Source organism: Vulpes vulpes, chromosome 1 (genome assembly GCF_048418805.1).
Source record: "Vulpes vulpes isolate BD-2025 chromosome 1, VulVul3, whole genome shotgun sequence".
Taxonomy (NCBI): Eukaryota; Metazoa; Chordata; class Mammalia; order Carnivora; family Canidae; genus Vulpes; species Vulpes vulpes.
This window is the reverse complement of record NC_132780.1, coordinates 86,092,438-86,107,107: the sequence shown is the minus strand read 5'-3', so window position 1 is coordinate 86,107,107 and position 14,670 is coordinate 86,092,438. Positions and strand designations below refer to the sequence as shown.

The following is a 14,670-nucleotide window of genomic DNA, read 5'->3' as shown; positions in this document are numbered from 1 at the left end:
GTAGTTAAAAATGAATAAACAAACAATGAAATCAACTCAAATGGTAGTAGTCACCTTTGAAAGCCACTCTTTAGGTTAAGAGACAATAAGTTGACTATAGAGACAGAAGTCATTAAATGCATTTGAAACACAAATAGCCAGCTCAAAGTCAGCGCAAAGATGGAACCCTTCCAAAAGTTTGTGTTTGTCTATTTAATCTTCTTCAACAAGGATTGAAGAATACAGAGTATTGGGGAGGGTTTTCTCAGACATGTATTTTCAAGAAGGTCTACTCTTGATTCGCCACTTTCCCTCCATTCACAATGATAATATTAACAATATTTACTGAGTTCTTACTTTCATGTCAAGCACTCTCAGATCTTTACATAGTAAACTCACTAATCCTCATGTAGACCCTATGACATATGTATCCTTTTTATCTTGACTTTCAACTTTCAGATAATGAAGGAAGCAGAGGAAGGTGAAGTAACTTGGCCCAGGTCATCCAGTCACTATGGGCAGAGCCAGACTGAGCCCTGATGGTCTTACTCTTAATCTCTGCATCATATTGCCCTCCAGCCCTAGCCTTTATCAGGTCCCTTAGATGCAGTCCTGTTCACCTGATATCTCCTTCTAGAGCAGGAGCCATCTGTACCAGTAGAGGACCCAGTACCATGAATACTCAGCAAACTCTATTGTATGAATGAGACAAGGAAGGAGGAATGAAAGAAGAATACAAACATGTTCTGAGAAGTTAGAAAAAGAAGAAATTCATTTAGAGTAGGTAGGGTAGGAAGAAAAATTTCTATCAAGAAGCCTTGAATAATGGTAGAATTTCTGTAGGCAGAGATAAAGAAAAGGGAATTTCAGGTGGAAAAATGATACAAATTCAGAGACATTGGAAAGCCTAGAGATACATTCAGAGAATAGCAAGTTGTACCAATTGGCAGTGGCTTAGTCTTTGGCTAACATGAATGAAGGTAAAGCAAGGAAAGGTCTAATCAGGTTAACTTGAGGTTATTTTGTTGAATGTTTTTGGGTTTTTTTTTTTTTTTCATCTTAGCAGTTTTTATTTAAAAATGTATGTAAGATTACTTTATTCCTGAATCTTCCCAATTGTTTCCTCCTTATATTTGCCCTTTTCCTTTCCTACTTGGTGAGATTTGGCTTTATATTCAAGGATCTTTTCATGGCCTTTGTCCACTGTTAGTCTAGTGATAACCACCTCGTAGGGTGAATGCCCAAATGGACAGTTGTGCCATTTGCCTTGTCTCACTGTACTCATTCAATGTAGATGACAGATTTCTTCTTGTAAACCTGGACTATTTTGCCAATTTGCTGACCTTTATGGTGTTCTTGCACAATGTGTACTTCATCATCCTTTTGGATGGGCATGGATCAAACATTGTACCTCTGTCTCAGCTCTTTGGGAAGAGGGAAGACATAATCTTCCTGTGAATGTGGGAAGGTTCATTGAAATGCCTTTTATGGCTCTTGCTCCTTCCTTCAGAAGTCAGAAAAGGATTAAACTTCATTTTGGCCGCTAACGCTTCAGCAATGGTTGCAAAAGGAAAGAAGTGCTGAACATTTTAAATAGACTGAACAAATTACTGCTTAAAGAACTGGACACCTCCGGAGGAGTAAGAGTATAAAAATTTTGAGACTGTGCTTTTGGGAAACTAAACATGTCAGAAATTCAGAGCAGGGGCTGTTGCCCTATAATGAATGAATACCTGGATGAGTCTTAAGTCTGTGGATCCTTGATAGACATACAGAATTTTGTCTGTATTCATGTATGTACGCATTTCTACTGAGGCTATACCTCTCAATGATTTTAAAAAATTATGACCCCCTGCCCCAAACAGGACTGCCCCAAGACAAGCATCTGAATAGATGCCACCATTCTGTATATTTAAATATCTTAAGATTACAAATGAATTTAAACCATTAAATAAAATCTGTTCTTCATCCTATCTTAGCAAATATAATCTCACAACATATAGTATAGTAATGATATTCAAATTTTACTTTGAATTTACTTTTATCAAAAATGTAAGTTAATGTAAACATTCAAAACCTCAAAATATTAAGCAATATATTAAAATTATCTATTAAAACTAAAAAGCAATTAACATAAAAATGAGATACTACTACACACTTATTAGAATGACTAAAATCCAAAACACCAACAACACCAAATACTGGTGATGATGTGGAGAAACAGGAGCTCTCATTCACTGCTGGTGGGAATTCTAACGCTACTTTGGAAGACAGTTTGACAGTTTTTTTTACAAAACTAAACATACTATTATCATATGATCTGACAATCCTGCCCCTCAGTTGGTGAGTGGATAAACAAACTGAGCACATCCAAACACTGGTATATTATTCAACAACAAAAAAGAAATGAATTATCAACCTACAACACAGAGGAAATTTTAATGCACATTACTTAGTGGAAGAAGCCATTCTATAAAAGAATATACTGAACAATTCCAACTATATGACATTTTGGGAAATGTCAAGACTGTGGAGATAATAAAAAAGAAAAAATTAGGGAGATAGGATGAATAGGTGGAACACAGGAATTTTTTAAGCAGTGAAGCTATTTATTATGATACATATGAATACATTTGTCAAAACCCAATTAAAGAAAAATCACACATACACACACATACATGCACATACACTCCAGAGAATGTACAACACAAAGAGTGATTTCTAATATAAACTATGGACTTTAGTTAATAATATATCAACAGTGGCTCATCAATTGTAACAAATGTACCCCACTAATGAAAAAGGAAGGTGGTGGTGGGGGGAGTACTCTATATTTTCTGCTCAATATTTCTTGTAAATGTAAAACTACCCTCCAAAATAAAGTCTACTAATTAAAAAATTAAAAGGAGGGCAGCCCTGGTGGCTCAGGGGTTTAGCACCACCTTCAGCCTAGGGTGTGATCCTGGAGACCTGGATCCTGGGATCGAGTCCCATGTCAGGCTCTGTGCATGGAGCCTGCTTCCCCCTCTGCCTGTGTCTCTGCCTCTATCTCTCTCTCTGTGTCTTGTGAATAAATAAATAAAATCTTTAAAAAAAGTAAAAGGAAAAATGCAAATTATAATGGATATAAAAACTTGAAAATTATTTAAATAGATTAGAATTTATTAATTTATTACTTCATACATTTGGAAGCTGATATTGGTACATAAACCTAAGATTATTTCTTTCGAGTTAATTGATTTCTTTACCATTATGAAATTACTTTCTTTATACTACTAGTATTTCTGCTCTGAAATTTATTTTCTCTGACATTAATGGAACCACTTTTGCTTTCTTTTGGTTTGTGTTAGAATGCTGTATCTTCTTTCCATTCTTTTACTCATTTTGAGTCTTGATAGTTAATAAGTGATTTTCTTGTAGGCAGAATATTGTGGTTTGCATCCAATCTGACCATCTCTGCCTTTTAACTGGGGAGATTTGACCACCTACATTTAATGTAATTATTATGTGTCATATTGAAATCTAATCTTGCTAATTGTTTCCCAACTGTTCTGTCTTTGTTCTCTTTTCTCTCTTTTTCTGTTTTTTTTTTTTATCAATTGAGCATTTTAATGATTCCATTTTTTTTTCACTTTTACTAGCATGTTATTTTAAAATTTTAGTTGCTTTGGGTTTATAGTATCCCTCATTCACTTATCTCAGTTTACTTTTGAGAGATATCATACCACTTTACAAATGGTTTAAGAACTAGGATGGCTGGGTGGCCCAGCAGTTGAGTGTTTGTTTGCCTTTGGCCCAGGGCATGATCCTATGAACTGTAGTCACCTTGATCTCCCTGGACTGTCAGTTTCATCTCTTCAACTCAGGGAATCTGCCTGGCTTCTTCTCTGGGCCATGTACTTGAAACTCTCTTCAAGGAGCAAGCTGGGACAGAAAGGGCTGACCTTGTGTATTTTCCATATCTTGCAGATCACAGTCCTTCATTATTTAGTGCTCAATATCTTGAAAATTGGTGTTTATATATTTTGTCTTTGCTGTTGTTATTAATTTGGGAGGATACATCTGGTCCCTGTTACTCCATCATGTTTGGAAGCAGAAGTCAATGTGTAAGTATTAACTAAATAGCAGTATCAAGGCTCATTTTACTCAGTTGGGGGCAGAAAAATGACTTAATAACCAAGACTTACAGTGTAATTCCATGAATTGCTGAATTTAGTATAAACTTTTAGAACTAGAAAGATATACAAAAATTATGTGGCCTAAAAGGATATGATGCCTGTGAATAGTCTAGGGCAGAAGGCATAAGAATGAAGGGTTTTACTGACCATGAGCTAATAAATATCTTAACTTAGAGATTAACTATTTAGAGATTTTTGCACAGGCCCAACACTGGCTATAATAAAAAGTTTTAAAAATTATCCAGTCCTACTCTTTGATTTGGTAAGAGAGTATGATCTGTAAAAGAGGGTAGGTATGTGGCTCTGTTGGTGCTAGCATGAGGATGATAATAGTATCATCATTTCATCCTGCACAAAACAAAGAAATAAAAGAAGCATTGAGTGTTTGCAGAAAGGTGAGTAGGTCTGATTTATTGTGATGAAAGTTTTTGATTGTTGCAAATAGAGCTGAAAAGTGATGATGATGATCATGATTATAGCAGTTTACTACTTTCTAGGCATGGTTTATGAGCAGTTTGCATGAGTTATCTCATTAAATTCTCATAACTTTTATATATATATATGATAGTCTGCAGTTCGTATTTTTTCACATTTTGACATTTCCAAGGATGGGTCTCTTGACTGTTGGTATAGTAGAGTTACTGTCAATCTGGATAGTTTAGTATTTTCAGAGAGGGTGCCTTTGTTTCAGTCAGTCATTTGGTAGCATAATCAAACCAGTCCATTATAAATTAGGCTTGAGGCCCTTTGTCCCATATAGGTAATATGAATTCAGACTTAAAATTTCCATGACTACCAACTTTATACAAATCTCAGAGGAGATTTTTACCTCCCTACATCTAGTGTCAAATTGAATTACAAATAGGACCTGGACTGAGACAAGATGGTGGGCCTGCAATGAGAAGTTGTCAAAGGATAAAAATTGGTGTGATCAGAAGTAGATTTTTTAAATTTTATTTTATTAGAAGCAGATTTTAAAAGCAGTTTCTATCAACACATTTTTTCCCACTATACATGATTAGCATCTTGATTGTCTATGGCAGTAGCAGCAGTAAAATAGGCAATATTAAACAGAACTATCTTGAAACTTTTATTTCTAATTCCAAATGGAGCTTTATATTGTGTTTGCCTTAAATTTATGTATCTTTTCTTCCATATAATTATAAATGCAAAAAAGAGCTTGTTTTGACCTTTTCAACAATGGATACATCATCCACACAGAAAATCAATACAGAACCATTGGACTTATACTATGTATTAGAACAGATGGACGTAACGGACATTTACAGAATATCCCGTCCAAAAGCAGAAGAATACACATTTTATCAAGTGCACCTGGAATGTTCTCCAGGATATATTATTTGTTATGCCACAAAACATCTCTTACTAAATTTTAAAAGATTGAAATCATATCAAGTATCTTTTTCGACCATAATGGTATAAAACTGGAAATCAGTTACAATAAGAAATTGGAAAATTCCCAAATATGTGGATAGCAAACAATGTGCTACTGAACAACTAATGTATTAAAGAATAAATCAAAAGAAAATTCAAAATTTCTTGAAACAAATGAATATGGATGCACAAGCTACCAAAACTAATGTGATGGAGCAGAAGAAGTTCTAAGAGGGAAGTCCATAGCAATAATTGCCTCCATATTGATAAAAAGACCACTTAGACAAACAATTTTACTCTACCCCTCAAAGAAATAGGAAAATAAGAATAAATCAAGCTTAAAGTTAGCAGAAGAAAGGAAATAACAAAGATGAGAGTGGAAATAAAGGAGGTAGAGACTAATAGACAATTGAAAAGATCAATGAAACTAAGAGGAAGTTTTTTGGAAAAGGTAAACAAAATTGATTAACCTTTATCTAGACTCACTTACCAAGAGAAAAAGAGAGAAGACTCAAAGTTAGAACAAAAAAGGAGATGTTACAACTGATACCACAGAAATACAGAGGATCATGAGACTAAAAATAAGTATATGCAAAAAAATTGGACAACCTAGAAGAAATGGAAAATTCCTAGAAAATACACCCTACCAAGATACTTCATGTATTTCATGAAGAAATACTTCATGTATTTCATGAAGAAATACAAAATCTGAAGAGACCCATTACAAATAGGGTGATCAAATCAATAATAAAAAACCCTCCGAACAAAGAAAATCCAGGACCAAATGTCTTCATTGGTGTATTCTACCAAGTATTTTAATAATGAGTACTAATCCTTTTCAAACTCTTCCAAAAAAATAGAAGAGGACAGAACACTTTTGAACTCATTTTATGAAGTCAGCATTACTCTGATACCAAATCCAATCAAGTACAACTACAAGAAAACAAAATTATAGACCAATATCCCTGATGAACATAGATGCAAAAATCCTCAACAAAATATTAGCAAACTGAATTCAACAATATATTAAAAAGATCATACACCATGATCAAGTGGAGTTTATTTCAGGGATGCAAGAATGGTTCAACATCCACAAATCAACGCATGCAATACACCACATTAACAAAGTGAGGAATCAAAATCTCACAATAATCTTAATAGATGAAGAAAAAGCATTTGACAAACTTCAACATTGATTCATGATAAAATCTTGTAATAAACTGGGTATAGAGTGAATTTATCTCAGCATAATAAAGGCTGCATGTGACAAGCCTGCACCTATCATACTCAATGGTGAAAAGCTGAAAACTTTCCTTCTAAGATCAGGATCAAGACAAGGATGCTCACTCTTGTCACTTTTATTCAGTTTAGTACTAGAAGTTCTAGCCAGAGCAATTAGGTAGGAAAAGAAATAAAAGTCATCAAAATCAAAAAGGAAGAAGTAAAACTTTCTCTATTTGCAGATTAAATATAAGAGAAAACCCTAAGAATTCCACCAAAAATTGTTAGAAATTATTTAAAAAATCAGTAAAGTTGAAGGATACAAAATCAATATACAAAAATCAGTTGTGTTTCTATATCATGCCAATGAACTATCAGTAAGAGAAATCAAGTAAACAATCCATTTACAATTGCATCAAAATGAATGATATACAAAGAATAAATTTAACCAAAGAGGAGAAAGATCTATACACTGAAAACTGTAAGATATTGATGAAAGAAATTGGAGAAGACAATAATAAATGGAGAGATATTCTGTGCTTGTGGAATTAGAAAAATTAATATTGTTAAAATATTCATACTACCCAAAGCAATTTGATAGGGATTTAATACAATCCCTATCAAAATTCCAATGGTATTTTCCACAGAAACAGTATGGTATTGGCATAAACACAGACACATAAATCAATGGAACATAATAAAGAGCCCAGAAATAAACTCATGTATATGTGGTCAACTAATTTTCCATAAATAAACCAAGAATATACAATGGAAAAAAATAGTCTCTTCACTAAATGGTGTTGGGAAAACTGGACAGTCAAATGCAAAAGAATGAAATTGGACCTCTGTCTTACACCATACACAAGTCAACTCAAAATGGATTAAATACTTGAATGTAAGACCTGAAATTATAAAACTCTTAGAAGAAAACATAGGGAGTAAGCTCCTTGACTTCAATCTTGGCAGTGATTTTTGTTGTTGTTGTTTGACATCAAAAACAAAGATAATAAAAGCAAAAATAAACAAGTGAAACTACATCAAATAAAGGCCATAAACAAAATGAAAAAGCAACGTACCAAATGGGAGAACATATTTATAAATCATGTACCCTATAAGGGGTTAATATCCAAGAAATATAAAGGATGCATACAAGTCAAGCAAAAACAAAACAAAACTATTTATTTTTAAAGATTTTATTTATTTATTCATGAGAGGCACAGACTGAGAGTCAGAGACATAGGCAGAGAAAGAAGCAGGCTCCATGCAGGGAGCCCGATGTGGGACTCAATCCCAGGACTCTAGGATTGTGCCCTGGGCCCAAGGCAGACATTCAATTGCTGAGCTACCTGGCATCCCAAAACAAAACATTTTAAAAATGGACAGAGGAACTGAACAGACATTTCTCCAAAGAAGATCTACAAATGGCCAACAGGTAAATGAAAAGGTGCTTAACATCACTAATTATCAAGGAAATGCAAATCAAAAGTACAATGTTAGAATGACTGTCATCAAAAAGAAAAGAGATAATAAGTTAGAAAGGATATGAAGAAAAGAGACCACCTGTGCATCATTGATGGGAATGTAAATTGGTGCAGCATCTATGGAAAACAGCATGAAAACTCAAAAAATTATGGGACACCTTGGTGGCTCAGTAGGTTAAGCGTCTGTCTTTGGATCAATTCCAGGATCCTGGGATTGAGCTCCGCCTAGCTCCCTGCGCAGTGGGGATCTTGCTTCAGGATCAACTAATTTTTGCTTCTCAGCCTTTTGGCTAAGATCAAGTGTAAGATAAAAGCATCTGTTTCTTGGTTTGTCTCTTTTTTTCCCCCCTTTGTGTGTTTGTTTCTTAAATTCCACATATGATTTGTTTGAATTTTATAGTTTTCTAATGATGCTGTAATCATAAGGAATTTATATCATGTTTATGTATTTATGTTATATTAATTTGTCAACACTGAGTGTCACAATATTCTTTTTCTCTGAAGAGAAGTCTACTCATTACTTAAAGTTGGAGAGTTGATGTCCTAGGACCTTGAAAGAAATAAGGCATGAATAGATTATATGCAGTACCCACATTTGCATTGTAATCATTTACGGATTCTGATTTGCCTGGGGGCATTTGTTTTGTAAATGTTTCTTTGTTACTAGGGATGTAGAGTTGTGGCAAAAGTTCCTGTTTCATAACTGATCTTTACCCATCACCAACTTGTAGAAAATAGGGTTTAAAGAAATTGGCTAGAGTGGCCTGCTTTCAACACTGAGAGTGATGCAAAGCCATATCAGCTCCTACCAAAGATTCCTATTTACGCCCTAGGCACATAAGTAAGGAAAGGAGCTGGGGACTGAGAGGTACATCTGTCAGCTTCCCCAAGGTCTCTTCAACATGATCATCATTCCAAGAGCAGGTACCTGTAAGAAGGCTGTCCACTGAATCTGTGAGTTTACTGCTGAGACTTCGATCTGTTTTCACTGTGTCACTTTTAGTAAGTTCATCTTTAAAACATATTCGTCATTTGAAATATGTTTGCTTTTGGAAGTGCCAATTTGTACTTTTAAATTTTCTTTAGAGTTATGGAAGGATGCTGGCCATGGTCCATGCACTCACAAAAATTATAAGCCATTTTTGAAGGATTCAGTCTACTTGATGATTGTGCTAAAGGGAAAAGTAAGACAAAATCATGGAGCTGCAAGAAGAGGATGAAATGGATGAAGAAAAAGAGAAGAAAACCATGTCTCATCCCCAAAGTAAGGCTTTTTGGTCTAGAAAGACATAGTTTCTAAATGGATGACACAAATTCATCTAAGTGACCAAAATATGGATTATAAAAATGTTTAGTCTGTGAAAATTATGCTTGTTGAGAACAAATTTAATTATTCCAATTCAAAAACAATATTTAAAGGCTTACAATGAAACTATTACTTTATTAGTAATAGGCATGGCTTATTTGTTACATTCTGTTTATGCTTTTTCTGTTTCACTTTTATCAGTTCCGCAGGGAAGGGTGATGGTGCAAAATGAGTTTACCAGAAGTGAGTATTGAGCAACAGTCTCATCTTAAAATAGTCTTGCAACTTGTTATGCAAAATCACAGTTGCAGAAAAATCATTAAGAGCCATTAAGCAGATCAATTATACTATCTCTAGACTTGGTATTTTTTATCCCATTCTCTTTCACAGAGAATGTTCTATTTGCATGCATAGGACAGCCAGTACATGGTCACCTTCAAGCCTCTTGCAAGTATGCCAATGTATCAGAGGGAAGTTTTCACTTAATTGTAATTTGGGCTAAAATAAAAATACAACCATGTCATTTCAGGAATTGCTGGCAGGAATAAGATTTAACTAATACCAAAATAGTACATTTTCACCGCTAATTTTCTACTCCTCCTTGTGTACCATGCACAGAAAAATAAGCTTCCTATACGATAAGAAATTTGCTTTTCTATGAGTTATCTGTTGCATTCTTTTCTTTCTTTCTTTCTTTCTTTCTTTCTTTCTTTCTTTCTTTCTTTCTTTCTTTCTTTCTCTCTTTTTTTCTTTCTTTCTTTCTTCCTTTCTTTCTCTTATTTTTTTTCTAATTTTTTCTAAGCTTATTTAGATTTAGACATCGCTCTTTGAGTATAGGTAAGAGGATAAAAGAAATCATTTGCTTTGGATAGTCCTTATTTTTTGGTTCTTCTGTGGTCTTTGATGCTGTTCTTGGATTCTTTATTGGCAGTTAAGAACATGGGCAGCTGCAGTGGCTTAGCGGTTTAGCGCCGCCTTCAGCCTGGGGTGTGATCCTGGAGACCGGGAATCGAGTCCCACTTCATGCTCCTTGCATGGAGCCTGCTTTTCCCTCTGTCTGTGTCTCTGCCTCTCTCTGTGTGCCTCTCGTAAGTAAATAAAATCTTTAAAACAATGGACTTTTGTGTTGGACATGAGGATCTGAATCTAGGGTCCTTTGCTTGCTGGTACTGGTACAGTGGACAGGAGACTTTAAGGCTCATTTCCTCCTCTGTCAAATGGAGTTGAGTTGTATACACCTCACAAATTTGTAATGGGAATTAAACAATATGTGAAAATGTTAGCATAGTGGTTGGCCCATTGTAACTGAGCAGTAAGTTTCAGTTATTTTTAATATAGGAATTAGCATTATGGGGCTTATATATTTTTAAATGAGCTGCTACTAATTGCATATTTAAATATTGAGCTTCAAATGGTGTCTTAGTCCATGTAGGCTATATGCTATAGCAAAAATACTCTAGACCTTATGGCTTATAAATAGCAGAAATTTATTTGTCACAGTTCTGGAGGCTGGTAAGTCTAATATCAAGGTGCCAATAGATTTGGTGTCTGGTGAGAGCCTACCTCCTGGTTCACAGATGGCTGTCTACTTGCTGGTGTTCTCACATGACAGAAGTGGCAAGAGAGTTCTCTGGGGCCTCTTTTATAAGAACATGAATCCCATTCTTAAGGGCTCCATCTTTATGACCTTATCACCTTCCAAGGCCCCACCTCCTAATATCATCACATTGGGTATTAGATTATGACATGAATTTTGGGAGACCCAAACATTCAGTGTATAGATAGAAACCATGTTCTCTGGTAAGTTGTGTATACTGAGTAATGAAGGTTTGTTTGCAGTACTGAGGTACAGATTTTCTCACATATCTGGAGGTAATTTAAAGCTTATCGGATATTAAAATATTTAATATTTTAAACTTTAACCTATTTATTTTATAGTTTTCTTTATATATTTTCATAAACAATATTTTATGTAGAGAAGCTATATCCAAAAAGATTTGCCTGTGATTCAGAATATTTTTCTAGTCTGTTTACTGGAGAAAAATTTATTTATTGTATGACTTACAACATAGTTTTTTCATAAAGCTAACTGGTGGATTGGGATAAAGAGATGCTAACATTATCAGGGAACATTTTTTTAAAGATTATTTATTTATTTATTTATTCATGAGAGACAGAGAGAGAGAGAGAGGCAGAGACAGGCAGAGACAGAAGCACGCTCCATGCCGGGAGTCTGACATGGGACTCAATCCCAGGTCTCCAGGATCACACCATGGGCTGAAGGCAGCACTAAACTGCTGAGCCACCTGGCCTGTCCTATCAGGGAATATTTTTGTAGGACTGTAGGTATAAATTATTCAAAGCAGGGATTTGGACACTATGTTCTAACTGATTAAGGATCCTGTTCAGTGTTCCAACATGAAACAGATGGCACATTCATAATGAAGTTTTATAAATAAAGGTAATATTATAAAGCTATAGGCAGAGTGGAAACCATAGGGACTCCTGGGTTGTCATACCCCAGGCCTGAGAACCATGAGTAGGGAGAGGGGTATTCAGAACCAGGAAGGAGAGGGAATCATATAGAACAGACCATCTTAGAGGAACCTTCTGTTGAGGAACACAGACAGCCTTTTGGCTTGGAATACCTCATCCGCTGCTTCCACTCTCCTGCTAGATCTCCCTATGGGCTAAGCCCGAGGGCATAGAAACCTATTGCAATAATCCATTAGGATCAACCATCCAGGCTAGAGAGTAGAATGGAGGGAGGTAGAAAGTAGATCTGAAGGGGCAAACAGAAGGTGTATGCACACATGCTGGCATTATTAAAATCTAGAATTTCTTTCTTTTTAAGATTTTATTTATTTGCTCATGAGAGATACAGAGAGACAGAAAGGCAGAGACACAGGCAGAGGGAGAAGCAGGCTCCATGCAGGGAGCCTGACATGGGACTCGATCCCGGGCCCCCAGGATCATGCCCTGAGCCAAAGGGCCATAGACTTTTTAGGCAGCATATTTCCTCCCTCCTAAAAGAAAGACTTTTATCTTAAATTTTAAGCTGGCCAATTCTGGAAAAGACTATCCAAATATGATTTGTGAGACAAAGCCCAGGGTACCAGCAGGATCTAGAAAGCACTGCCCAATATATAGTAACAAAAGAACTGGTAACATTCATGATGATGTTCTGGTGATGTTCTACTCTGTACAGTCGAATGTAATGGACACTAATAACCACTAGTTATGGTGGCTGTTATGCACCAAAAATGTCACTGAGACTGAGGACTTGAATTTAAATTTTTGCTTAATCTTAATTAATTTAAATTTAAATAACTACCTGTGGCTACAATAATGGGCAGCGTAGATCTAGAACAAGATGTGGTGCATGTTAGGGCTTGCTGATTCATTTAACCTCATTTCCCTTTCCAACAGGGTTAACAATTACTGTTTGTTGACTCATACAACATCATGTGCCTAGCAGTGTATCACACAGAGAGGAAATCAAAGATAGGTTATAAGAAATAACAAGTGTTGGCAAGGAGGTGGAGACATCAGAACTCTTGTGCATTACTAGTATGAATATAAAACAGTACAACTACTGTGAAAAATGGTGTGATGATACCACACACAACAAATTACACAGAGAATTGCCATATGATTCAGCAATTCCACTTATGGTTATATACACCAGAAAAATGAAAGCAACAACTGAAAAAGAAATATTATTCAGCCTTTAAAAGGAAAAAGATTCGGACACACATGCTATAACATAGATAAACCTTGAAGACATTATGCCTAGTGATACAAGCCAGTTGCAAAAGGACAAATATTGTACCATTCCACTTCTACGACATGTCTAGATTAATCAATTTCATAGAGGAAGAAAGTAGAGCAGTGGTTGCCAGGGGCTAGGGAAAGGGGGATTGGAGAATTAGTGTTTAATAGGTACAGAGTTGTCAGTTAGGGTAGATAAAAAAATTTGGAAAAGGGTGGTGATGGTTACATAATAATGTGATTGTACCTATGGAACTGAACTTTACGCTTTAAAAAGATGACAATGGTAAATTTTATGCCACATATATTGTATCACACACAAAATATCTTCAAGGACTTTGAAAACTAGCATGGCAAAGAGAAATGGTGGTTGCTGAATGCTATATAGTGAGGGGATAAAATACGACTATTTAGCTGAGGGCTATGGAGGAGTTGTACTTGAGAGGGTTGGCTGGGCTAGATGACCTCCAATCATGAAATTCAGTGGGTTCACGAGCACTTCAAATTTGGGATGGCAGTAGGATATAAGATGGTGTATACATAGGACAGGACTTCATGCAGCAGCTATGCCCTTCTCCATGTACTTGTCCTGCTTTATCTGGGTTTATCCTTAAGTCCTCATCCATACTCATGGTTCAAAAAATCCAAACTGGAGGTGAGAGCCAACCTCTCAGAAAAAAAAAAAATGTATAAAACATAGGACACCTACCTGGGAGCCTAGAAGGAGTCATGCACATCAATTGCAGAAAGCCCAGGTCCATCTAGACTGCCATTATGTATCTTCATTCCTTCATCATCTAAGTCTCAAAGATCTCACTCTCTGATAACCAACGTGCATTTTTCCAACTGAATCTCCCTAATCCCCTACCGTGTAATTCCTTGACGCCCCGGAACCTCTAATCCATTAACCTAACACCTTTTCACTTTGCCTCAACACCATCATTCATGTCCTCTCTTCTCTCTTTCCTTGGTTTAAATGCCATGGTTGTTCCTTGTAATCATTCCCCTGCACAGATGCTCCACACTCTTGTTCCTCTCTCCTCCATGATGCTCAGACTCCAGGCTCCGGCTGTCTCTGGATCTCTGACTAGCACTATTTGTACCCAAATAAGCAAATGAGGCTAGTGAGAATACACAACTATACCAACTGCCCCCCCCCCCTTATATCATGGTCCCTGACTCCAAGTGAATCTTTAGTATTATCCAGCAATCTGACTACATTTTCAAAATCTATTTACATTCTTACCGTCCCTTTCATCCTCTCTACCCTCTTCTCAAACTTCCTCTCTCCTCTTCACTTTCTGCTGCTAACCTTGTTAACTTCATTGATAAAACATGT

At 35.8% G+C, this 14,670-nt stretch overlaps 1 protein-coding gene and 1 pseudogene across 3 annotated transcripts in view; one reads left to right on the top strand and one right to left on the bottom strand.

Moving 5' to 3' along the window:
- Positions 1-1,075: 1,075 nt before the first annotated feature.
- On the bottom strand, positions 1,076-1,514 carry LOC112919432 (large ribosomal subunit protein uL24 pseudogene; annotated as a pseudogene).
- A 7,476-nt stretch (positions 1,515-8,990) lies between these two features.
- The window catches only part of STX11 (syntaxin 11), a 44,821-nt gene continuing 39,141 nt past the window's right edge, over positions 8,991-14,670 (top strand). Inside the window, exons 1-2 of one of the 3 annotated variants that reach the window (XM_072719142.1) lie at positions 8,991-9,256; positions 9,341-9,518. In XM_072719142.1, coding sequence (XP_072575243.1) covers positions 9,452-9,518 — 67 coding nt within the window. In that variant the 5' untranslated portion in view covers positions 8,991-9,256; positions 9,341-9,451. The remainder of the gene's footprint in view (positions 9,257-9,340; positions 9,519-14,670) is intronic. The other 2 variants (XM_072719155.1, XM_072719150.1) reach the window with 2 other exon arrangements.